The 26,498-nt window shown below is 41.8% G+C and overlaps 2 protein-coding genes across 8 annotated transcripts in view; one reads left to right on the forward strand and one right to left on the reverse strand.

The window, feature by feature from the left end:
* Positions 1-11,728, forward strand: part of MAP7 (microtubule associated protein 7) — a 135,019-nt gene extending 123,291 nt beyond the window's left edge. For all 6 annotated transcript variants that reach the window (XM_077351765.1, XM_077351749.1, XM_077351721.1 and 3 more), the window contains 9 exons: positions 100-359; positions 1,792-1,960; positions 3,154-3,346; positions 4,365-4,460; positions 5,159-5,209; positions 5,295-5,337; positions 6,211-6,340; positions 9,624-9,856; positions 10,887-11,728. In XM_077351765.1, the coding sequence (XP_077207880.1) occupies positions 100-359; positions 1,792-1,960; positions 3,154-3,346; positions 4,365-4,460; positions 5,159-5,209; positions 5,295-5,337; positions 6,211-6,340; positions 9,624-9,856; positions 10,887-10,897 (1,186 nt within the window). In that variant the 3' untranslated portion in view covers positions 10,898-11,728. The remainder of the gene's footprint in view (positions 1-99; positions 360-1,791; positions 1,961-3,153; positions 3,347-4,364; positions 4,461-5,158; positions 5,210-5,294; positions 5,338-6,210; positions 6,341-9,623; positions 9,857-10,886) is intronic.
* Positions 11,729-11,827: 99 nt separating this feature from the next.
* The window catches only part of LOC143844525 (uncharacterized), a 37,639-nt gene continuing 22,968 nt past the window's right edge, over positions 11,828-26,498 (reverse strand). Inside the window, exons 9-14 of one of the 2 annotated variants that reach the window (XM_077351785.1) lie at positions 26,305-26,438; positions 22,102-22,230; positions 18,828-18,945; positions 18,368-18,499; positions 16,767-16,892; positions 11,828-15,809 (exon numbers count right to left, since the gene is read on the reverse strand). In XM_077351785.1, coding sequence (XP_077207900.1) covers positions 15,688-15,809; positions 16,767-16,892; positions 18,368-18,499; positions 18,828-18,945; positions 22,102-22,230; positions 26,305-26,438 — 761 coding nt within the window. In that variant the 3' untranslated portion in view covers positions 11,828-15,687. Of the gene's footprint in view, positions 15,810-16,766; positions 16,893-18,367; positions 18,503-18,827; positions 18,946-22,101; positions 22,231-26,304; positions 26,439-26,498 lie in introns of both variants that reach the window. The other variant, XM_077351778.1, reaches the window with a different exon arrangement.

Here is a 26,498-nt window from a genome sequence, read left to right on the forward strand (position 1 = left end):
GTAGACTACGGTAATTGTTGACTTTTCAAAAATCAGTAAACTCTAAACAACAACAGCAAATGCTTAGCATTGTTCCTGCTGTCTTTGTGGTTGAATTAGGCATGCCTCCAGGTCTTTGCCTTTTCTGCCTGGAACACCCAGAAAAATAACCACAACACCTGGATCATCCAGAATCTCCTCTACTCAGCAACGGCCTCCTTCTCCTGGCAACATTCGACCTATCAAACATGAGAAGAAAAAGGGAAATGAGAAAAAAGAAAAAAAGGCAGTTGAAGAAGAGACGGGCAATGGGAAGGCAGTCCCAAATCCCAGGGAGGCTGCAAACGTAGAAGGACCTAGTAAATCAGAGACCATACAAAGTAAGATTCACCGTATTCTGTTGTGCGGCCAACAGTAAAGCAATACAAGCCGCTTCCTGCAGGAGCAGAAATAAATACTGTTGCTGGGACCCAGATGCATTTGTAAGCGAGTGAATGAAGACAGGGGAGACTCCCCAGTCATGTGACTGCACATATTCAGAAGTTCTCTTATAATGTCATTGTTGCTTGGGGGACGTTTAAGTCAAGTTTAAAGCTTGCTCCCCCAAGAGTCATTTCCACCCTCTACTCCACTTCCCATGGCTTAAAAAAAAAAGTTGGAATCGTGTTACAATGTCATTCCAGTGTGACAAAACTATGGCCCAGCCCAGCCCAGCCCTGCCCCAAGGCTAATTAATGAAGGCTTGGTACAAATCTATTATCTTCAGTTAAAAATAAATATTCCCCTCTGCCAGTGAACATGGACGCAAGCCTTCGTTCACAACGAAGATGCACTATGCAGAGCCCTGGCGCTATGTGCCTCCTCTGCAGGCTTGGGTCAGTGAACAGGAGGGTGGGCTTGCCTGCATTTGCTGGCAGAAGAGGTGCATGGCACCAGTGCTCTGCACAGTGCACATTCATTCATTGTGAATGGAGGCAAGCTGTACAGGCTTGATTTGGCCAACGGGGCGGTGTTCGCTGGCAGAGGGGAATATTTATTTTTAAATGAATATTTTTAACTGAAGAAGATGGATGAGTACCAAGCCCTCATTAATTAGCTCTGGGGCCAACTATGGGCTGGGGAGCATCATGCGATCAGACTCATTAGAAAAATCATTAATGCTCAGCATGGTCAGCAGCAAAAGGAAACGTGGTCGCCAAAGGATCCACTTGCTCAACATGATCAAAGCCGACACAGGGATGACCATGAACCAACTAAAAGAAGCGGTCATTGACAGAGACGCATGATGGAAACTTTCCTATAGAATCGCCAAGGGTCAGACACGACTGAACAGATATCATCATCATCATCATCATGGGCGGGGGAGGGGGGTAATTTTGTTACACTGGAATTGCATTGTAACTCCTGGAGGCAAACGGGGGAGAGTGGATCAAGGACTTCCCATACTTCCCATACTTACCTTCAGCAGTGGGAAGAATTGGGGCAACTAGCCCTAAGCCAAAAACCAGGGAGCAGTATGGCATAACATCCTCCATGCGGTCGACATCCTTGTCCATATAGAGTTGTAGAATGTCTTGAAAGGTGGAGCTTGTTCTATAGGGCTTTTTGGCAAGCTTATTCTTGAATTTGTGTTGTTTTATTGAGTCCATAGCTGCCAGCAATTGCTGTTTGTTAGTTTAATGGGAAAGTGCTATTTAATAAATTTGATGTGTGTTGTTTTCTTCTGGTACATTGATACTTGGAATCCTGGGGAGAAAGCAGAATATAAAAATCTGGCTGAATAAAATGGTAAAGGTGTGTTCGTTGTTCCAGGTGCTGTTCCTGCTTCAGCTGCCTCACCTTCTCCTCTCTGCAACAAGACTTCTGCAGGGACAACAGACCCAGAAGAAGCAGCCAGAGTGCTTGCCGAAAAAAGGCGACTGGCCCGGGAGCAACGAGAACGGGAAGAGCAAGAAAGAAGAGAGAGGGAAGCGACCGAAAGGTAACCACTCTCCAGTTCCTGAGCAGAAAATTCACACTTTATTGAACCTTTAATATTTGTTTGCATGTTGTAGACCCTAAAGCTGATAAAGCCAAAAAATATCCTTATCAAGGGCCTCTCCAATCAATGCATGTCTAAATAGCCATCTGTCTCTGGCAAGGGATTGAAGTGAACTTGTTACACCAGCTGAGTAGCTGCCATTCTTCTACTGTCCTAGCTGTTGTGGGTATTATGTGATCTGCAGCCCAGATAAAGAATAGTCTTTGCATTACGATTTGTCAGGTTCTGTGGGCTGGAATCCAAAGGCCTAATTAAGGCATGGCCCAGGGATTGGGTATGTGCAGTATTTTCGCAGACTTTTCTTGAACATACGAAATCCCACACAACTTGCAGTGTATTGTAGCAGTTGCAGTTTGAGAACCACAAGCAAAAGTCTCCGTCGAGCATATGTAACTGGCTTGTGCTGTCTTTGGATTCCAGCATTAAGTGCAGTAGTTTACCAAAGAGAGTAAATAGGCTTGTATCCCCATGGTTCTACTTAACTGAACCAGTTTGTCATTTAACTTCAGCAGGTTTACTGCATTTTGAGCATGGTGCAGAATGTTTCCTTTTTTATGGATCAAACTGTAAGACACTACTATTTGTATCTAGTGTTTCCTTGTGGGCCACTTTTTTTCCAGGAGTGAAGTTGTGTGTTTTCCTTCATTCCCATGAAATGTGAGGAGATATAGCTCTATAAGAAGTATCTATTGGCTCTACCTTGAGTTGTCTCTCTGAGGAACAAGTCTGCCTTCTCATAGAGAGATGGCAAATTCAGCAATATATCCAGATATTACCTTTCTGTCTCTTTCCAGGAGCTGAGTTTTAGTGGGGAAGTCTCTCTTCCCCTTTTTTCTGTAAAACTGTTACTCTGCTGTGCTGTTGTCTCAGGGTAAGCTGGAAGAGCAGACGAGGAGGCAATTCTGCTCCCATTGCAGAAGCTAGAGAGGTCTGGGTTCGGTCAGTGTTTGAATGGGGGACTTCCTTGGAAAACTCTGTAAGCCCCCTGAGCTTATGAGAAAAGAATGGCAGACAGCTTTCTCTTGGAAGTTTAAAATTTGCTCTTTTTGTTTCTCAAAACAATCCTACAGGCCTGTATTATCCTGAGTCCTTTGTCCCATATATACATCTGACTCTGTTCTGGATGCTTATAGGCAAAAGAAGGAGGAACTGGCACAGAGGATAGCTGAAGAGCGAGCTCGTCGAGAGGAAGAGGCTCAAAAGCAGGAGGCAGAGCGGAAGCAAAGAGAGGCTGAACTGGAGCAGGAGAAAGAGGCAGCGCTGCGCTGTCTGGCTGAAGAAAAAGAACAGAAAGAGAGGGAGGAAATGGAACGGATTCAGAAGCAGGTGTGCTGCGATTTCCCATCTTGTCTGTTTTTTGCATTGATAGCTAAAAGATGAGTGTTTGGTTTACTGAATATGTGGGAACTTTGAATCAGAAGGGAAGGCAAGAAGACACGTAGTTGTTTAGGCATAAATTCATATAATCTCCAAACCGAACACTGAGAGACAGACACATCCAAATGTGCCTGGTGAGTATCATGTCAGTATGAGCGCAAGTGTTCCTGATCTTGGTGTGATACTTTTAAACTCCAAGACTGAACTGGTCCTCACAACACTCCATGTAATGTTCCTTTAATTGCTTTAAGGTTCTCAAATGATGCTTTGTCAACCAGAGACAGGGATTTTTTGACAGTGGCAGCATGCCTGTGGAACATCATTTCACTTTTAGTTATTTTATATATTTATTGGATTTATTACCTCCACTCCCAATAAACGTCATGTGGTGGGTTACAATAACAATAAAAATATATAGAACCGTTAAAAAGCCAATAGTCCATATTTAAAAATGCCCCAGCAATGAGCAAATAAAAGAAACACCCCCCCCCCAACTGTCCCCCAACTCTGACCCCCTCCCCCAAGCATCTCGGGGGAGAAACTTTCCAGGGGTTTCAGTCCTAGCTCTAAATCTCCCATTCAGTATAGAATATGGAGTTGTAGAGGGGCCCCTCAATCTTCCGTGCCCTGGCCTCAATCAAAGACCCGAAGTTCCTGCAGGGCCCTCAGCTTTTCCAGGAGCTCATTCTAACAGGTTGGGGCCAGGACTGAAAAAGGGATTTTATCTGATAATATTTATATTGGTTTGCTTTTAGGCTGAGAATTTTAGCTACTTGATGTTTTATGTTGGTTTCATGCACTGGCTAGATTTTTAATGCTAGGTTTTCATTGTTAACTTTTATGTGCTATTTTATTTTTTATGCTGCCTTGGGTAGGTTCCCTGGAGAGGTGGAATGGAATATTTTAAAGTAAATGAATAATAAATAAGTCAGTATATATATTTTTAAATTCCTGCGCCTCTCTTTAGAAAGAAGAAGAAGCTCGATTACGAGAAGAACGGATCCGGTTAGAGCGTGAAAAACATTTCCAAAGAGAAGAACAAGAGCGTTTAGAAAGGAAGAAGGTAACAGCAATTATAGTACATGGATCAGTGGTCTACAAGCTTGAATGCAAACAGGGCTTTTCCATTTCTGTAGTGGGCAGTGACGGACATGTCCTGCTTACACTATTATGAATCATAATTATTGTAAACTAGGGACAAAACCTGTTGCATTCAGGAATATAATGAGCACTAGATTGAGAGGGGGATGGAAGACCTCTGCAGATGGTGTCTCCCTCTCCCCAGGATCTGGAAAGGCTGCAAGCTGGATGCAAGGGAACTCACTGACGGGGACAGCTCTCATGCAGTAGGGATCCGTAGCCTCTGACCGTTGGACGGAAGTGGAAGGAGGAGGGGGTGGTTGGGGGTGGGGGACGGAAGGCAATTGGCTGGCATCTGGGCAGACAGGCAAGCCAGTTGGAGGAGAAGGCACTCATGGGGCAGAACAGCTGCCCTAAGTGGGTGTTAAGCGCTGAGTGGCACTTAAGTAATGAGGTCCGCTCCTCTCCCTAGCCTTTACCAGAAATATTAAGTGGAACAGATAATTTTATCTTTTCTAAAATTTGAGTCCATTCAGGTCAGTGTAAGTGCCTATGAATTAGAATGGTTCCATTACAACCAAAGATCAGTTCCTTTCTTTCTGTGAACCCTTTTCATATATTTCAAACATATAATTTTTAGACTGACTAAAGTTAATGGCTTCCCTCCTCATTTCTTTATAGCGCCTTGAAGAGATTATGAAAAGAACTAGACGAACAGAAGCTGCAGAGAAGGTATGGTTTCTTTCTTTCTCATAGAAATGATTAGATATGTTTTTCTCAATGTAGCATTTTAATGTTAACTTACTTTATTTTACAGAAGTCAAATGAACAGCAAAATGGGGAGATAACAAAAGATGCAGGTATTGCTTTTGATTGTTGCTTGGTTTAGCGGTGCAAGTCTTAATTGGTATTTCACCAAAGCTTTAGATGATTAATAGGTTGGAGACCAGTTTAAATCAGCATGGTAAAATATCCAGTTCTACCCATTGGTGGGTAAACTGTGAGAACCAGTTATTCCAAATGTGATTGATCTACTGTCTATTTCCATTTGTAAGTTTAAGAGACGAATTCTGAGCAAGGAGTGCAGAAACAAAGATTTATAGTAGATAGGCTTGTAAATTCACAAAGTAACTGAAAATAGTGCAGCTATTTCTTTAGTGTTAAGGAAAGCCAAGCAGGGCTTCTTAGATTTTGGCCTTGGAACTTATCCTTATTATGGCCTCACATTTGAATAAGCAATAAAAAAGGGTGAACAAACTCAACCCAAAATCTTCCAGTATTGTCAAAATGGGCAAGCTACAGCAAACAAAATAAAATATAATATTTATTGTATAGTGTGCACATATAAAACTTAAAACACCAGGGGTCTGAATATACATAACACACATTCAGAGAGCATTATTTATTTTTCACAATCAGGCGTTGTTCTCTTCTATGCTGTGTGATTATGCAAAGCATTTCTTGTATATAAGGTTCCTCTTCATGATGCCTATAAACACACAACTTTGATGTGGTATGGAATTTCCAATAGTTCTGCATCAACCAGTATATAAAGTCAAAATACTCACATTTGAATATCATGATAGCAAGGAAAAGACCACACCCGAATATGAGCAGCATGCTTATCCTTCACATAAGCAACATGCACATGCCTAGATTTAAACAACTCTATTCTTTCTAGGAAAGGTTACATGGGAAACCTTTTTCCTCTTCCTTTTTTCCCCTTTTACCAGTGAACAGCCCTACATCTCCCTTAAGCCCTGTGATCGACTCTCAGGTTCAGTGTGTACCAGAATCTCCACGCAATGGGGTAACCCACACCCATGTGCTCATTTCACATCAACCCACAACAAATGTAGACAGGTGAGTGAGAGTTTGGGAGTGGATGTTTATTAAAAAAATGCTAGGTAATTTCTTCTCTTTTATTCCAAGTATATTAAATCAAGTTATTTCACTGCTTTTGTGTGTTTCTTTCAGTATTTTTAATCACTTACTCCACGGCTGCCTTTCAAATGCTTTAGATACCATATCGTCGGTATATATGAAACATTTGTTGAAAGCTTAGTGCGCCGTTTGGTAGTGAAGAGTACAATCTTTAAAATTTAATGAGTAATTTTAAAGTCCTTTTCTCATTCTGTGTACTTCCGGTGGTCATTAAGAAAAATAAAAGCTACTGTAGATAATACATTACTAATGTCTGCTTTCCAGGGCTCAAAAAGAGAGTTCTATCTCTCTTGCAAGCTTCAGCCACTGTGTGAGACAGGATGCTGGACTAGATGGACCATTGGTCATATTGAGCAGGGCTGTCCTTATGTTCTAATCAGAGTGTTAAAAAGCTTTTAAAAAATAGCGAACAAAACAAAAATTACCTTTTTGGTGTATCAAGCACTCTCTTACACCAAACGTACTTTCTTCATCGGGAGGCTGGGATTGGTACTAGCTTCAGGAAACATATACTTTCCACAACCAAAGTATGGTTCTTTAGCCACCCATGTAATACATTGAAAATTCCATAAATCATCAAGAACCCCAGACAGAGTAGTGGTCAAAATGTCGGATGGGTGGCTGTCATATGCTCCACTCCCATATGACACTGCTGCCAGGCTGCCACTCTCCCGGGCCTGGCATGGATCAGGCTCCAGAAGCGTCAGGCTAAGGGAATGCGGAACTTTCCATGTTCCCTCAGCCCACTGCAGGGGCCAACAGGCAGGCTCATGTGGACAGGGAAGAGCTGGGCCTTCCAGGCCTGACACCTTCCTGTCCTCTGGTAGCCCAGAGGGGGCAAACAATGCCCCAGTCGGCTTGGCGGCGCTGTGCCATGCTGCGGAGTGGACTGGGACATTTATTTTCCATTTGCAGGAAGGTGGGGTTGCATTCCACCCCGTGCAGCAGAACTAAACTGCTGCTTTTTTGTTTTCCTGGGGGGACACATTTCAGTAGGACAACAGGTGTCCCACTAAACTGTGTCCCCTATGGGGACACAGAATGCTGTGGAGCATATCACTCCACAGTGATCCACCACTGGCAGCTCAGTATGTCTGCCACCATGCAGAATCAACATTTGGGAGGTATACTTGTCCATGTAAGGCATCGAAGTTTAAAACAAAAACCTTAAATCTGATTCAGAACTCAGGTCAAACAGCTCAATTGAAAACAGGTCAAATGTGGAGAACAGGTTGAATGTGGGCTCTCCATGGGGTTCTTGTAAGTCATGTAAGGGCATTTTTAAAACATGAGCTTTTCAAAAGCCACAGCTAGGCTTGAATTCACAAAGCTGAGCTCTCCAGACAAGTACCTTACTAATGGAGACACCTCAGCAACATTGTTCTCTGGTGTTTTTTTCTCTTTTCTTAAAGAAAAAAATTCAGTGGCTCCTTAGAGCTGTTATTTCAAAAAGGAATCCAGATGTAACATGTCCCCTTCACTTAAAAAAAAATTGACAAGACGGGAGGGGAAGGGCAGGGGAAAAGAACAGAGATGCCAGCGTTTCTCACTTCACCCACCCACCCATGTAAAGCACACGTCGGGTGGGGGAAGAGAGGAGGATGTGGCTGTAAGCAAGAAGGGCTCATCTTCTTCTGACATTAATGGTTAACCCCACTTATAACAACACTTAGGGGAATTATATATTTTATTTTATTTGATTTGATTTCTATACCGCCCTTCCATATGGTTCAGGGCAGTTTACATACAACATGGGGGATACATGGAACGAATTAATACATAACATAAACAAATACAACAACAATAACAACAACAACAATCCAATAATGCAATTTCATTGATCATACACAATACAACAGGAACAGAACCCAGCCAAAGCCCCCAGAGAGGACAGACTGAGTCAGGCCAAGGAGGGATGTCTGAGGGGGGAACCTGTTGATGTCTGAGGGGGGAATCAGTCTCAGGCAAATGCCTGGTGGAAGAGCTCCCTTTTGCAGGCCCTGCGGAATTTTGGGAGTTCAGAAAGGGCCCTGATCTCTTCAGGAAGTGAAAGCAGCTTTAAGACTACTCTCTGCTTACAGTTTCAAAGACAGTCCCTGCCAGAATCTAACCAATTAGCAGAGACCTCTGCACAACATCAGTGCTGGAGATGTGGCTGGGATTGGGGAGGAGACAGTACATCTGCTCCGAGAAGAGTGTGTGATGGGTGCAAATTTCTCTGATTAAGTGGAGAAAATCCACTCTCAAATATGTCAGGGAAGTGACTCCATGGTCAATCCTGAACAGTGCAGATTGGGGGGGAAAGCAAGCAGCATCAGAGTGGATGGCAGATTTTTTTTTTAATTGAGCTGAATGAGCTTCAAAAGCCAGTGCATAATCCACCCAAGTCCCTCCTCTTATTGTAGTTGAAGTTCCACAATTAAAAAATGGCTGTGTCTTTTTTTAATCAGAGGATAATGACACAGAGTCCACCTTCCAAAGCAGACTTGCAAAATATTGGAAACTTCAGTCTTTGTAGTCCTGTCTTGGGCAGAAATAGGGGTAACATAGCCTTTTCTGCTTACGTCCGTGAGCTTGTGGCCAAATAATAGAGACACCCAATCCAAACTCTTTTTCAACTATGTGCTGAGCTGGGAAGTTGCTTCTGGGCAAGAAAACCAAGGCAAAACTATTGCTTGCTGAGGTTTGATTGTGTTTCAGATTAATAGCAACAAGTACCACCTGCTGTCTGTATTTATTGGTGTGTGTAATTGTTACCTGTCTTTTCAAATTGAATACCAGATGATTTAAATTAGGAACTGTTCTCCATTTGTATAGACAGGGAGAGGAGAGTGCTTGATACAAGCGCAGGGAAATTGCTGGTAATCTTTTTCTTTAAATAGATGCATGATACAATGGACCCTTCAGTTATTTGGTTATACACTGACCTTGCCAACTGCAGATTATTTCATGTGTTGAAAGCACAAAATGTTCACCGTTAAAAACTATTGACATTGTGAAAAATATTTGCATTATAATGCTACCCTTTGTGGGGAAGGGCTGCATACAAACCTGAATATAAATAATGAATATAAATAATGAATGTTGTTTTATTAATACAGCTTGATGTCTTATACATCATAATACTGTATAATGTAATATATTTATAAAATTGGTAACACATCAACAATATGTGTTAATTGATTATATTCCTGTTTCTCAGTAATCTCAACCCAGGAAAACATGCAAATGAAAATGGAGTGTCTATGCAGAATGAAAACTTTGAAGAGATCATCAGCTTACCTTTGGGAACAAAACCGACAAGATTGGATGCCCTAAACAATGATGAAAAAGATAGTTCTGAAATTCCATTGACTCCAATTTTGGCCTTTGAAGATAAGGGGACACTTGGGCCATTGCCTCAGGTAGATAACGTTCAAGCACATCAGACAGCAGGTAAGTTTGCTTTAAATTTCTTACGCCAATTTTAACTGATATCTGAGATGAATCCAAGAAACATCTGGCTTCGGTGTATTACATACAAATTCAGAATGTGGAAGGAAGCTCTGCATATTTGTCATTTTTATCTTGACCTGCCGCTTAAAAAGGAGACGAGAAAGAGCTACGGAGCTGATGGTCAGTTTCATTAGACTTCCTAGTAAGGCATGACATTTATTCGAGGTGAAATGAATTATTCACTTTTAAAAATTCATTTCAAGTAATTATTTCCTCGACCTTGCCGAATATATGTTTCTTAAGGACCTGAGATTGAACTCTTGGACTCTCAGTGGCACATGTATGATAAATGTGAATAGAGAAAACCCCTAGATGTGGGTGGGTGGGTGGGTGGTAACTTTACAAGTCTTTGGGGAAAAGACAGTGAGTACACTTCTGTGTACACAAGATTTTTGCAGACCTTCTGATGCTGTTGTGTGTGTTTAGTATATGTGTAACTGAACATCTGTACAGTGGTTCATTAGGGAAGAAATACAATAACTAGATGCAAAGGTCAGTGTTGGCATAATTTAAACAATCTATGGAAGTAGGAATTTCAACCTCAAGCAATTTTTCTCATTTTTCTCATTCTTGCACTCTTAATGATTCTGGGGCTCTAAGCAAAAGTTTAGGGATCCAGGATGGATCTGCCCCCCTCTTTCTAAGCACTACCCTGCCCTAAGGCAAGGAACGGTTGAGCCCCTATGCAAGGTAAGTGTGAGCCACTGCCATGAGTGGGCAGCCTTGGCCCATGGTGTTTGCTGTCAGTGGCTGGTTGTCCTGTTGCTAAGACTGCTTCTGCTTGCATGGTAAAAGGAACCTTTAAACCAGTGTTTCATTGGTATTGGATCCTGACCTTTAAATATGGTTGCCATCAGCAAAGCAATACTTTCTGCTATTGTTCTTTTATATAACACTGTTTGTTATTGCACATTGTGCAGTGAAGATCAATTTTATCTGCTAATTTGTCCTTTTCTGGCTTTCCTTATAGAAGTTATCTGATTTCTGCGTTTGAATTACCAAAGGCGAAATAAGCATCTTTGCAACCAATGGAGTTCCTTCCATGCTATGAAGGAGTGTTGTATTTTTTGCACTCTCGAGTTTTCTAAAGACTTCTTGGACATCTGGATGACCTTTTTTTTTTCAAGGACCGTAGAAAAACCAGCAGCAGAAAAATTATTGGGAATAGAACTGGATTATCTTTCTATCACATAGATTTCACCACTAGAAAAATCATGTTCCATGTGCATAAATTGCTTTTTCCCAGCACGCTCCTTTGGTTAGCAAAATGGATATTTTCTGCTTTCTTGAAAACACACAGGATTAAAACAAGGACAGGCTGATCAGGTTAATGGACCTGTTGTTGTCTTTCGGTTTTGTTTTTCTGTTTTGAAGTTGGGCGTTTGGTTTTAAATGGTACAATGTAAAATCAGCAAGGAATCTTTTACATTTTACTGATTAAATACTTGAAAAGTAAACACCTCGTTGCTCTAGAAGTAGGGCTACTGTGGTGTTTTGATTTAAACCAGCTGGTTTAAATATTATTGCAGAGAACTCTTAATTATGGGGGCAAAATATAGGCTTCTGTATCAGGTTCTTGTAAATGTAACTCCTTCATGGACATTCTGTATATTTAGGCTTCACTACTGTTGTCTTGCATTTTCTTTTAAAATAAAATAACAAAGCAGGTTTTAAAATGTGAAAAATTGAAAGCATTATTTTTTCATGGATGAGATGAAAACCTGTTGTTATCCTAGATAATGTATTTATTAATTTGGTTCAGTACAAAATAAATCATAGAAAAATGTGGTAAAAATATATTTGTAAACTTGATTTTTGTTTGTTTCTACTTTGTTCATGCCTATTCAGAAGACACACTTTTTAAACAGTGAGCTCATGAACACAGGCCAAGGATGCTAGCCTCCAGTGGGGACTTGGGGATGCCCAGCTCATCTGCAGAGTGCAGGAATCATTACTCTGGAGAAAATGGATGCTTTGGAGGGTGGACACTATCTCCTGGAGTTTCCCAACCTGGTGCTGGCAACCCTATCTCCCCATCCCCTGCTGATGGCCAGGGGTGACCTAGCAACCCTAACACAAGAACAGAACACTCTTGAAGTGATGGCATGTGATTGTTACACATGGAGCCAATGGATATTGGGGGGGGGGGGGGGTTGAGTTGGTTTAGTGCTGTGTTGGAAATTTAATGAGGTTAAGCCCTTAATGGCCAGTACAGAGAGTAAAACATCCAATTATTTTGTTTCTATCAATCCTATTTATAGATATTATATTTTAAATGACCAAACTATGTAGCATGTTTGTTTATCTCTAGTAAACATCATCCTTATCCATTGTTGTTCTTCTGTATATTTATGAAACAGCCTAGGGGGTGGGACGTGTCTGGCTGTCCAAGTTGGAATAGGGCCAATCAGTGCAGCCAGCTTTGCCCTGATTGGCCCTGCCCCTGCAGCTCCTGCCCTCCATCCCTGGACTCTAACCTCTTTGCTCTCAGATGCCTCAGTGCCTGGAGCCAACAGCAGGTCAGGAGAGAGGGTCCTGGGCAAAGGATCATGCTGGAGGGCTTGCTAAGGAGGGCCTCTTGGCCTGCTAGGCTGGGCCTGCTGACGAGGGCCTCCCAGCCTGCTGACTGCTTGTTAAGGACTGCTAAGGAGCTCTGTCGGCCCTGCTAATGAGCTGCCCAGGCCCTGCCTGCCTCACTTGATCTGGCTGGGAGCTGTGGCCCAAGGCCACCTTAAGCTGCCTGGCCATGGGCCAAAGGAGGGGATTTCAAGACCCATTCTTAGGAACTGGCTTTGAAGCTAGTATGAAATATTTGTAATTTTCAAATGTCTAGTTGTTTTGATGCACAATTTGCTGTTATGACTTTCAACAAATACAGTTTCTCATTTATATATTAGGTTAGTGGAACAATGGAAATTTCAGCTCCAGTCAGATGAGTTGGAGTCAGTCAGAACCAGGAATAAATCAGGGCTTTGATAGCAGGGCTTTCAAACCATATTCTAAGAAGCAGAGTGGTGATGTGGTATTTTTTTTGGGGGGGGGGAGTACTTTAGCTTTTTTATCAGAATCAAGAAGTTAGGACGAAATAGTTGTCACTCCAGTTCAACATACTCTGGAAAGTTCCACTGAAGAAGAGACCTGATTGGACCCAAGAGATGATGCCAGGGAATTAAAAGCTGTAATAATGGTATAGGCCAGAGGAAGTAATGCTAATCCCACGGCATTAATATGCATGTATAGGGTGATAATATGCACGTTTTAATATGCACGTACAGGGCGATAACCTGTTGTCCCCCCAGCATCTAAGGTAGGTGGGTGAGAAGAGCCACTGTCACCCCACATGCTAACTAGGTGGGCAGGAGAAGAGCTGCTGCCGCCCTGCCTCCCTCCCCCAAAACCATTTGAGGCAGGCTGGGGAGGGGGATAAACCAAGCAAGCAGGAGTGGTGCTTCATCTAGACAAGCTGCAAGGCTGACAAATGACTGGCCCTCTGGCTGGGTGGGTGGACAGAAGGGGCAGCTGCAGCACTGCTAGTGAAGGGCCTGCCTGGCAATATGTGGGTGTCTCAGGAGTGGGGGATGGGAGTCCCTCCCATAGTCTTGCAAGTCCCCACTTGAAGGAAAAGGACTGGTAGTTAGGCAGACCTGATGAACACCACAGACCCTGAACATTCTAATTTCCATCAGCTACAAGTGAGTGAATGCACATGAACTGTTTATCCTGTGCTTATCACTTTTCCGTATCAGTATAAAAAGGACTAAATCTGAGCCTGCTAACGACCATTTCTCTTTCTTGCCCCAACTCAGCCTGACAGTTCATGTTCTTACAGCCCACTTCCGTGTACAATTCTAATCTTGCAGGACTATGCAGTTGTGAATACATTCCGATAACACACCCGCAACAGTGGTTCACAAAGTTTTATTTCCAATATACAAAAGATTGTTGAAAAGACACAAAAATTAGCCCTGTGGAAAGTCCAAAGTCCAAACCCCTCTTCCTCCCCTCTGCAGCAATAATAGATGGCCAGAATGGAGGAAAGGTTCACACTGCAGCAAGGCTAGAGGTGCTCATCCCTATCCCCCCTACAAAGGAGGGGATCACCACAATTTAGAGAAGTTTTATCAAGGCTAATTTACTATTTAAAATAGAACAGGAGTAAGCTAAAAGAATTTGCATACTCTAGACGCTAGAGAGCGTCACCCCAAGGGTCAGACATGACCCAGTGCTTGCACAGGGGATATCTTTACCTTTACCTTTGCTATGTATCTATCTCCAGTATACATACTATTATAATAATTATAACAAGATGAAAATGTCCAGTATTAGTGTACCTTTATATATAAATATAAAATGTACCTAACAATATAAAATGTACCTACCTTGAATCAAGTCCCATGGTTCTTCTAATGCCTGCTACATAGTGACAGCTTTACAATGCAGCTATATATCCACACTGTTAAATGTTGTACTCATGGGAACACGTTTGCAAAACAGATGTAAATATGTGGAAGGCTTGCTAATAAATGTATTCCCAATCCCAACACTGTGGAAAATAACCAAGGCAAAGGACCATACATTGTCTTTTTCAATCATGCTTTGCCTGTATGGTCTGGAGTCACATAAGATGATAGGAGAAATGTCATTATGCACAGAGATGAACAGAGATACTTATGAATCGCCTCAGGTCATATTTGGTGGAAAGACAAATTACAAAGCTACCAGTGAATGAAACTGCAAGAGTAGTCTAGAACTGAGATGGAGTTTGGTTACATGCTCTTTGCCAGATATTATGTATATAGCATCAATTGGATGTCAGGGGCCATACTGTGAATTTGGATAATAAGGAGTTTGGTCTTTCCAAATGTGTAAATTTCATATTACAGTCATTCAGAGTGTAACATTTTGGAAAGATGAGACAGTTTTTATTAAAACCTGGAACAAGCAACTAACTAGTCTTAAGTACCAAAAAATCATGCTCATGATTATGTAATGAAATCCTGATGGAGAACCTGAAGAGCCTATCATAACATATCTTCGGACTGAAAAAATGGGCATTCATATGTAAATATAAATAGGCAGCCTATAGTACTACCAGCTAATGCATTTTTCATACAGGAAATGTTTATTTTAATTATTTTGAAGGCAGCTTCACTTGGGAAGCATCTACTATTTGTTTGCTAACTGGGAACAGATGGTTCAGATGCTGTGAAGAAGAATACTGCCAATTTTCAAATCTTCAAACAGCTATTTAAGGCTATCAGACCATCCAAGAGTATGAAAAGCATGCTGTTTGCCTAGTTCAATGGACTACTTGCTGTCAGAGTTGACCCCAGACTGACAAATCTGCCAATGTAGGCATTTTCAGTTTAGGAATGAATCAGCAATGATGATGCAAAGATACAGGTGTGTGTGTGTGTGCCCTTAGAGCTAGTTCACATAAACATGCATGATCAAACCCCATAGATAAATCCTCATTCACCTCACTGTTTTTCAGTGGAGTCACACATCCATTTGCAAATTAAGTAATCAAGCAATAAAACATGTCTGTGTGAATCCCTCCTTAGCATCCATTCCAATGGTGGAAGGAAGAATCGCATTATGCATATGGGCCTTTCTAGAGACATAAAAAATCAGGTAAGAAACCTATATCTCAAACAAGCTGCCTATCATGAAGCTATGAGGTGTCCATGTAGGATTGTCATCACCTGAAGTCAAGCCTGTGACATTAAAACATTCCCTCAAAAAATATGGATGCAGAACAGAACAGTTTCTCATGTATCCATGCTGCCTACAGCTATTCTGAGAAGCTCTTGCATTTCTTCAGTTTGTTGACAGATTTGATCAAGGTGTTTCTTCAGCTGGCTCTGGTTGAATGCTGATGAAAAATCTGTATCTGAAAATAAGCAGTGAGAATCCAGGGCTGTGGCTGAAGACTTCCCACAGAAAACATCTTGTGCATATCCATCTTGCCTAATTCCGTTTTACTCCATCTTGCCTACTTCCGTTCCTTATTACAGCCCCCAACCCACATGGTATCTGCTTATGCAATTGCCCCCAGGATGGTTTTTTGAGGGTGGTCAAAGAAAAAAGCTGGATGGATCCAACTTCTCATGCAAGAAAAATACTAAAATTTGCTTTAAAGCAGCAGTGAAATGGTGCCGCACAGGACAGAAGCTGAAAAGAGAGGGGCTGTAATGTGCAGGAAGCCTCTTGCAGCCTTTTGTAATATACCAAGATTACTCTAGGAACCCACTCAGGCCAATTTTCTGATTCTGATTTTCCACCCACATCTCCAACCATGCTATTCTCAGCGAGTCTTGGAGAGGAAGGTAGACTATAAATAAAGTAAGTAAAGTAAGGATCAGGGCCTATGCATGCTTATGTACTACAAAGCTCACCCTTCCCACTAAACCTAACATTCATGTTTGAAAGTATACATATACTCTACATTATGCTGAAATAAGAGTCAAAAGTCTGTTTTCCCGAGTGTTGATCAAATATCAGTAACGATAACATCTTCCACTGCATGCCCTTATGATTTTAAATAAAAAACTCTAGAAAGATTACTGCTTTTTTCTTTTGAAAGTGATTACTCCTAGAATTTGAGTGGGAAGCCTGAGCCATATTGGGACATATAGAAATGTAATAAATAACAACAACAACAACAACAACCCCTGTCAGTGAGTCTGAATGTCGAATTTGAATCTCTGTGAAATGGACTTCCATTAACTTTCCACAAGACCTTTATAAAGCTATGTGTTATGGCTGTAGTGTGTCTGTTTAACACAGATGAGATGAGCTATTCTGCTATAGCACATGCAATTGTATTAAGGATACATATGAGGTTTACCTTTCTGTAACACACAGAGTGTAGATATACCCAGCTGCTGAAAGCGAGTTTCCTGGTGGGTAAAATACCTCATGAGGTATTGTTGAATCTTGCTTATGTGGCATTTCAGTAGATGCACCACCTCCCCTTCACAAGGAGAAAACGAGAGTTACCAAACAAGAGTACACCACTCAAAATTCTTACAAATGACAACTGAATGAAAATGTCACTACTATATCATATGTCCAATTGAGGCTTTTTCTTGATGATCAGTGTTCCATCTAAGGCAAGCTTTCTCAGCCAGGGTTTCATGAAACCCTTGGTTTTCTTGATGGCCCTAGAAGGGTTTCCTAAATGGGTGGGAGTTAATTAATAGATATGTTAAACATTTATTGAGTGATATGACCATATATGGTCATGTTGACTCACCCCCCCCCTCACAAAATGGTCAAGGGGTGAGAAGGGGAAGGGCTCCAGGTGGGCATGTATGCATCTATGCTGCCAAGTATACAGAATCATGCCACTTCTGGGGTTTCTCAAAGCCTGAGGACTGTTTCAGGGGGTTCTCAATGGTAAAAAAAGTTGAGAAATACTGATCTAAGGTGTGCACATGAGCGGCTGCTCATTAACAGGGGAAGCCCCATTCTGCAGCAGTCTGGAGCCATACAGGGTCTCGTCCTACCCATTGCCCATTGTAAGATTGTACCAGTTATATTCTGCTCAGGATGTGAACTGCTCAGCTCAGTAGGGGAAAAAGAGGGAACACTGATGATGATACAATAGAGAGGACCTTGTTCATTTGTGCCATTGACTAACAGGCACAGTACCAACGGGAATGTTAAACTTCATGCTTCCAATTCCATATCTGCAAACAGAAAATTTGTACTTACAAAAAAATTCTTCACTAAGTACAATAGTACAAAATGATTCTATATCTCCTAATGTACAAATTGATTCTATATATTCTCAAAGATAAGTTTTAAGACCTTGTGCCGCATGGCCTCTTCAGCTAAATCATTCCTTCATTCTTTGTATTGATGATATGCAATTATATGAGCAGCTCTATGATGTGTTGATATTTTCAGGCAAGGTTTACTACTGCATGCAAGAGCCTATTCTGTTGCAAAACATTTCCTTCCCCTCTCACTTCTGCCATATCTGCTGTGTGTGTGTGTGTATACATATATATATGTTTTTAAAATCCCTTCATTTCAGAATCATACAGTTAACTCTCAAATGTAAGGAAAGGGAACAGAATGGCCCTTTTGACTGGTGGGTTTCAGATCATACAAGGTTCCAAAGTGTGATCCTGGGACATGCAAAGACCAGCGGTTCCTGCCTGATGTGAGCTAAGTTTGTCTTCTTTCCATGGCTGTGGCAATGAAGGTGAAATACAAAATCAGTTATCTCAGGAGATTACTTAGGGATCTGTGAGACTATTTAAAGCCTGGCCTAAAATAAAAGGGAGCAAAATAAATACTGGTCATTTGTTACTAAAAGCTGAAGCAGCAAGCTCTCACAGGTTACCAAGTTTGTGTTGAGAGTCACGAGACTCTTGCTACTGATAAGTCACAACAACTGTCAGAGTGCAAAAAATGTAATCCAGTCAATCCATTCTATACCATGCTCTATCAGGTGTTTGATCATGACGGCAGCATGGAAGGAAGGCTCTGTTTGTTCCACTTGGCCTGCCAGTCTCACAAGGCAACTCAACAGCAACTCATCCATCAATTCCAGGATGCGCGCTGAACCTCCTTCTAGTGACAGAGAGGAGAGAGAGCACAAATGACACCACTGAGAAAGTAAAATTGTTTTTCAGAAAAATAAAAGGGCTTAGCTGAGGATAATATCGGCAGAATAATGGGTGGGGAACTAGAATATTGGTAATGTATGAACTGAAAATGTCTGTTCTAGTTTCGACTATTGTTTTGGGGAACTCAGGGTGACCCAAAGTGACCCTTAAATTCGTCAACATGTACACCCATTTATAGGCAAAGAGCAATCTCAAGAAGGTCTCAGAATCCTATATTAGTCTCTTCAATGAGGCTTATTCCCAGTAAACCTTCCAAAATGGCACCTTACCATGTTTCACCAACTCGCCAAGACAGGATATCACACAGTGAAGAACTTCCTCATCCAGATACTCAACACCATGGATAGCTTGAAGTAGTCCTTCAACACATGGACTTTCAATTACTCTCTGTAAATAACACAGAATAGATAATACTTAAATGTAAACAATGGTTTACACATCGCTCTACAGTGGCACATATGAGCCATGAACGGGCCTTCTACTGTATCAAGCCCTCTGGTTAATCCCACTTGGTGTACTCTACCGTGATTGGCAGTGGATCTCCTGTCTGGGATCCAGGCAAGAGATGTTCAGAGGTGGTTTTCCATTGCCTGCCTCCCCGCCATGGCCCTTGTGTTCCTTGCAGGTCTCCCATCCAAATACTAGCCCTGTTTAGCTTTCGAGATCTTGGGATTGTCTGAGCTATCCAGGTCTGGGATTCTCTAAACCTGAGAATCCCACTGAGAGCACTGCTCCAAAGGAGACCTGACTGGGCCAGTCTGCAGAACACCTGTTGTCTTTTAGGCATCATGCCAAAATGTTTCTTTTAAACCAGACCTTTAGTTAAAGGCTTGATCTTTTAACATTTTTGTAATCTGCTAGCTTTAGAATTATTTCATGTTACTTTTTAAAGACTCTCTTGTGTTCTGGATGGATTTTAAATAGTTTTTTGTTACAAATTTATAGCAGGTTTTTGTTATGTTCTTGTTTGTAAGTCGCCTCAAGTAGGTTTTCTGAAGAGGCAGCATACAAATGTCCCAAAAGAATAAAAATGTGATCCTAATTCATCTACTCTAGCATGACAGATTTCCAAGGCCTTATTTCAGCCTGAGGTCCTTCCTTGGTCTGCTGTTCAAGATTCCACTGGGGATTAAATCTGGGGTGTCCTGCATGCAAAGCACTGGTTAAGCTGATAGAAATGAAATGAGCTTTCTGTTTAATAAAACACAAAAAATGGGTTGACCAATGTGGGCATTAACGGTACTAAAGGAAATTGTGTTACAATGATGATCTAAACTGAGGGAACGAATGGTGTCTGTCGACAGACACAAGCACCCGTTTACTCTGGACCTCTCTTCTTGGTTTGATCTAAATAATTAATTTTAGTTTCCTGTTTTCCATTACCGAAGCCAACCCCCTAGGCAGCTGATTCTTCATGCCTGTATCTCTTCAGCCATTTAGGAAAGTAGCAAAGGCACCTGTGGGGATTTAATACATGCAAATGAACATTCTATTAGGCCGCATGATGCCATCAGCTTCTCTCACCAGGAGAGTTCACAGTGTCCTGATGTGCTTGAAAGTAATGAATCCAGAGTAAATCTGTAATGATCTGTCTTCCAACACCCAGCACAGGGGTAGTCAAACTTCAGCCCTCCAGATGTCCATTGACTACAATTCCCATGACCCCCTGACAGAGAATGGCAGGTTCTCATGGGAATTGTAGTCCATGGACATCTGGAGGGCTGCAGTTTGACTACCCCATCTCTCAAGATGTTATCAAGTGTGCCGTGAAACAAACTGCAAGTGTAGGAGCACCATTTCTCAAGTCTTATCCATGCACAACAGGGATCTCTGAGATTTTTGAAGGACTGCAGCATTTCAGGTGTAGGGTATTTAAAAAAAACTTACTATTTTAACAGTGCTGGTGATTACAAGGTACATTGGGATGAGGGAAATACTCTCACATATAAAATGGAAAATAGCTCTAAAACTGATTTTGAGTCATGTGGACATGATGCCGACAAATTGATAATTCTACAAGCATGCACACTGATCCATCAAGAAAAAAATATATATGGAAATAGGCTGTAACCTTTAGAATACTTTCTGAGAGTAAACCCAACTGAATAACATGGGAATCACTTCTGAGGAGACCTTCTTGGGATTTTTGTTCCCTTTCAGGCTTCTGTGCACGTGTCCCTTGTTCAATAGGGATCTCTACACAGAATAGGACATACACATCTTCAGGTTGGATGCTTCTTTACTAGCAAGTGAAACACATGCATAATGTTCCCCTGACAATGGCCTACAAATGCGGTATAGATGCACATCTGCCATGTACAAATGCTAGTGGCATTGCACAGTGAGGATGGGATGCTCCTCCATTTGTGTGATTCTGGTGGGTGGGACGGTATACACCCTTCCATTGGCAAGGTGCATTGTTACATGACTGTACTCAATACCGGATTGCATGTGTGTGGCTTTTTCCTGTGTCAACATCCTGTCAATGAACCATATGCTGAGAGCAAAGAGCACTGCTGATGGTTCTTGAGGAGGGGGCTTCAAATGAACATACTGAAACTATATCAAGGACTGTTTTTTGTTTGTTTGTTTGTTTGCTTTGTAAAACACCCTGACTCTAAAAGCCTGCTGTTTGATAACCATAGCAACAATAACCAAGAATTGACTCACTTTTCATACAAACATCTATTGCCAATGCCCTTCAAGAACCCTAAAACTCAGCAAATGTTAATTAGCCTCTATAAGAAGAATAACTTTCAATGGCACATCAACAGAAACATTGGAGGAGTCAAGGATTTAGGCAAAAGCTTGCTTGCCTGACTTACAAAACCTTAACTGAGTAGGTGTTCTTCATACTAGTCTGGGAGGCTGTTCTCTGAGAGTGATGAAAGAAAAGCACATTGATCCTACAGAGGTCAGACATACTTCCAAAACAGAAGGCACCATCAAGGGAATCTACAGAGTTCAAGGTGGGTCTGCATTCAGAGAAACGGTCATTTTAATAATGGCTCCACTAACACATAAGGTCTTATTAGCCTCACTTCAAATGTCAGCTCTCTGTCAGTAATAGTTTGCAATAATGTGGAACACAAATGCAAAGCCCCCATCCAGTACTGAAAGAGTCCTGCTGGAGTGACACCCACAAAGCAAAATAAACATTTGCCCCTGTCTTATGTGCAAGTACAAGTATTATCTGCTTACACATGTGAGAGAGGGAGCATAAGGGTGCATCTCAGCCAAAAATATGTGTTTTTTTTCTTGCAGTGGAAAAGCAGTGCCTTCTTGGTTTATGCACTAAAATGCATTCAGTAGCTATGGAAGAAAGAATGTATTGACAAAGGCATCCATAGTGAAGGTAATATAAATCTCAAGTGGACAAAATAAAATGGATTTTCTCAGAAGCAAAAAAAAATTATACTGACTTCTTTGGATGAAAATCAAGTGAAACTTGTTTGTCTTCTGTGCCCAACATTTAACTGGATATACAAAGGCCTGAAACATTTAGAACTACAGATGATCCTGAAAGAAAAAGTAGACTCTTACCCTTATGTTTTTGGAATAGCTCAAATTTTTGATAAAATAGGCAGCATGACCAATGATCACTGGATCGGTTTTCCTGGTCATCAGCAGCTTTCCCACACTCTGCAGCACTTCATGACACACGAGTGCATCCTGCAAAGTGCAATGTAGCCAGTCAGACTCTGAAAACAACTGTCCTGCAATGTGATATGATTCTATAGCACCATTGTGGATGGGACCAACCCCATTTGGCTCCATTGAAGGCATTCGGGGTGACTCATCAACCTGTAAACAAATTATAAATGGATGTGGGAAGTACCCTCAAGTCCCAGCCAACTTGACCGTTTATGCACTGGAGGTTTCATGCTGGGCTGCAGGCTGGAGTTGCCCCACCTCTTCCTGCACCCACATGGGGGAGCATTTGGCCTGGTGCACGTCATCTGCCCCTGATTTGTGCTCCTGCACAGGAGCTGGGGCAGTGAAGTTCCCAGTGTATAAACGGTCCTTGTGATGACCCCATAGAGTTTCCAAGGCAAGAGATGTTCATAGGAGGTTTGCCATTGTCTGCCTCTGAGTGGAGACTCTGGACTTCCCTGGTGGACTGCCAATCAAGTACTAACTAGGGCTTACCCTGCTTAGATTCTGAGATTTGACATGCTAACCTGGCCCATCCAGCTCAGGGCTTAAAGACACCAGCAAATAACATTAATAACAACAACAATAATAAAAACACTTCATCAACAGTCTTTAGCTTGCCCCTAGAAACTTAGCACACTCAGCTGAATACCTATGGCACTCTGTGAACAAGAAAGAGCCTGATCTTTTATATACCTTTTTAAAAATAGTCTTTGGCTTGCCCCTGTTGGGTTTTAAAGGTCATAACCAGCACTTTCAACTGAGACTGGAAATTAATTTCTAGCCAGTGTAAGTCTTTTAGCATAGGGGAAATAAGTGCTTTGAAATTTATGCCAAATAATTTTGCTGATGAATTTTGAACTAGTTGAACCATTCACAGTCTTTAATGAAACTCACTATAACACTATATCACCATAATTTTAAAAATACCCTCCAGAGCAGATGCCTCGACTTTTTTAAAAAAGCTATCTAAGCATCTGTGAATAAATGGATAACACTTTACTGGTCCTAAAGCTGTATTTTTGCAGCAGTAATATACTTCGCACTTAACCGTGTGAATTATGGAATCGTTTTTGTTGTGGGATGGTGACACTATGAAGTTGCTAGACCCAAGGTAACCAAAGAGAAGATGATTTCTGTCTCACTGTAAACATGGAGTGGCATTAGCAATCCTGAAGCAATAGTTCATTGTGGTGGGAAATGTTAGCTTTGCCCTGCAAAAGTTTGTTTTTCTGCAGCAGTTCCCATGGAGAGCACCCTCTCTGCTTCACTGGAATTCAGGTCAGGTCAAAATGAGAAGTTTTGAAAAGGAATGAAAAAACAGACTATAGTACAGGAGGGCAACAGAAGATCTGGGGCTTGTCAGAATAAACCAGGCCAACCCAATAGAAGGTGTGAAAAGCGCAAGGGAGGAATAATTGTTCAGGCTCTCTCTGCCCCAGATCACTTTCTTCATGGCTGTACCAGCTGCAGCATCAGCAAAGCAAGAAAAAAAAATAGATTGACTTTCAGAATAAGAAAATGCCTACATAACACATTATAATTGGTGAATTTATAATTGCCAAAGCTTATTCCCACCACTTCTTTGGCCGAAAAGGATCTCTGGCTACACATAGTAATACAACAAGAGATACAGTACAAGTATAAGTAAAGAAATGGAGTGGGGATTAGTGGAAACAAGACTCATAAGAAACACACATTCCCAATGAATTTTTATGCCAAGGTGTGAAGGACCTGGTATAGGGCCTCGAACTATGAACCTCAAGGACTCAGCCTGGGACATGCTCATGATTTAGATCCCTCTGCAGACTGTATGTACAATACAGAACAGTTTCTTTAATAGAAAGTAGAGACATCTAGATTGGCCAAGACAGATACAAATACCAAAAAGCTGGTCTTTCATTTTTGCCTTTACACACTGGATATTGCTCTCCATTACAGATACTGGAGTGCTAATTTCTTTGTAGTAGCTCCACATTTCCCTTTCTCTCTCAATTGCCCCCCCCCCCCCCACACACACACACATTCTAGTTTACCATGCCTTCCTCAGGCTATGTGATGTGTTCTTGGGGATAGCTTGTCTTTTGAGTTTCTCTGAACTGGGACCTGTGATTTTCAGCTTACAAGAATCAGCAGAGAAGTCCAAGCCAAGAAAGCTGACTAACCCCAAACTCTCCTATACCTTTGCTGGAATATCTAAACTTCCAAAAGGGTATTAATACTCATTGCAAAGAGCTATTTGAAGAAAATTTAAATGAGGAATGGTTACTTGCAACAGGCCTCAAAAGAAAGTTGCCATACAAAATCTTAACCTAGACACCAGTATGTTAAAATGACGGCTGCTGAAAACATTGTTTTGTAAGCTATTAAAAGAACTGTTAAAAGCCTGCATGGAAGCAGTTTTATGCAGAGACTAAATTTGTGGGAGTGGAATGTTCATTATATTTTGTGCAGCATCTTTTGTCATAAGTCATAGCACTGTTATGTATGTGTGAGCAGGTAATATTTCTCCCAGATGCATTGAGAATGTTTCCTGCATAAACTCTGTTGCAATGAAGAGGAGCTGCCCAGAGCCCCTTCTGCTTTTGCAACATTCCCTTCTGTTAAAGGAAATGTTCCATGTGAAGGTGAGTTCCCTTCTTCATCCTCTAGTCATACCGGTGTACTGGAAGAGCTGCAGTATTTGCTGACTTGTAATGGTAATGTGCAACAGGGAAGTTCAGTACAAATCCTAGGCCAACAGTCACTTGTGGGAATTTCAAGGCAACTTGCATTAAATCCAGTAATTACCTTTTGAAAGCACACCAGCCAAGTCTTAGCTCAATTGGTCAATACTCAATGAAATTAAATTGCAATACACTTTTCAGATACTGCTAGTTTATGGTGCTGTCCAATAGATTCTTAAAGACAGCTCTCTATGTGAGAACTGGAACACATCTTGTGAGGCAGGGATACTTCTAGAATGGTGCTGTAGGGCCCAAGGAGCACTATACAGAAAGGTAATCTCCTTTTGGGTGAGGCTTAAGGTCTGATGGTGGAAAGTGCTGTCAAGATTCTGACAAGGTTGGCATTGGATGAAAGGCAACTGGAATTGAGGGCGGGATCTTTTGTTCAGTGGCAGAGTAAAACCAGTCAGCTTTCTAGATAAGAACTTGGAAGACTGCGAACAAAAGCATTTCCTTGGGAGTGGCCTGATGGTCATCCTTCCAGCCAAACAGAGGTCAGGAATTAACTCTAAGGCAGACATGCAGTCTGAAGCTCTGCCCATGAGGCTGGGAGTTCAATCCCAGCAGCCGGCTCAAGGTTGACTCAGCCTTCCATCCTTCCGAGGTCGGTAAAATGAGTACCCAGCTTGCTGGGGGGTAAACAGTAATGACTGGGGAAGGCACTGGCAAACCACCCCATATTGAGTCTGCCATGAAAATGCTAGAGGGCGTCACCCCAAGGGGCAGACATGACCCGGTGCTTGCACAGGGGATACCTTTAGCTTTACCTTACCTCCATTTTATTCTCACAATTATCCTGTGAGGCAGGTTAGGGTGCAGGTCACCAAAGGGATTTTGTGACAAAGTGTGCATTTGAATCCATTTCTAGGACAATACCCTGGCTACTATACTATGCTGGCTTTAATAACTTTGTTGTCATATTTTCACATACTCATCTATAGGTTCTATACAGCAAGAAAAGCCAGGCCTATCCACATTTATCTTGGAGTAAACCCACAGGAGAACAGGCTACTCGTGTGAATTCAGAACTGTCCTGTTGGTTAGATCAGCATTGTGTAAGAAGACTGTAAGCATGCCATGAAGAGAACAGCTGTTCCTACTGTTTGCTCTGAGCACCAAGTATGCAGAGGTATACTTGTCAAGGTTCCAGAAGTTTAGCCCTGTGTTTTTTGGGTGCTGTGTGCAAAATAAATATATTTAAACTGTTGGGTACTGTGACTTTTGCTGTTCTTTGGACTGCAGAAGCAAACGTGCAATCACTCTGGCATCTGGAGCACACCTCACACACACACTGCCTCTGAACACTACCACAAAGCACAGTGGTCTAAAGCTTACAGGGGTAAGGGTCTTAAGAGACCGGTAGTACCTGGTTGGCTGGGTGCTGGGACAGCATTCGGAGGAGAATAACGGAATTCTGCTGAACCTCCACACTGTTCAAATGAAGGAGTGGGATCAGGTGGGGCAGGATGCCCATAGCAATAAGACCGGTCTGAACACTCTCTGTTTGGAAAATGAAAAGGCAACTCAAGGTTGTATGTACAGATCCACGGGAGTTCTTTT

This window comes from Paroedura picta, chromosome 1 (genome assembly GCF_049243985.1).
Source record: "Paroedura picta isolate Pp20150507F chromosome 1, Ppicta_v3.0, whole genome shotgun sequence".
NCBI lineage: Eukaryota > Metazoa > Chordata > Lepidosauria > Squamata > Gekkonidae > Paroedura > Paroedura picta.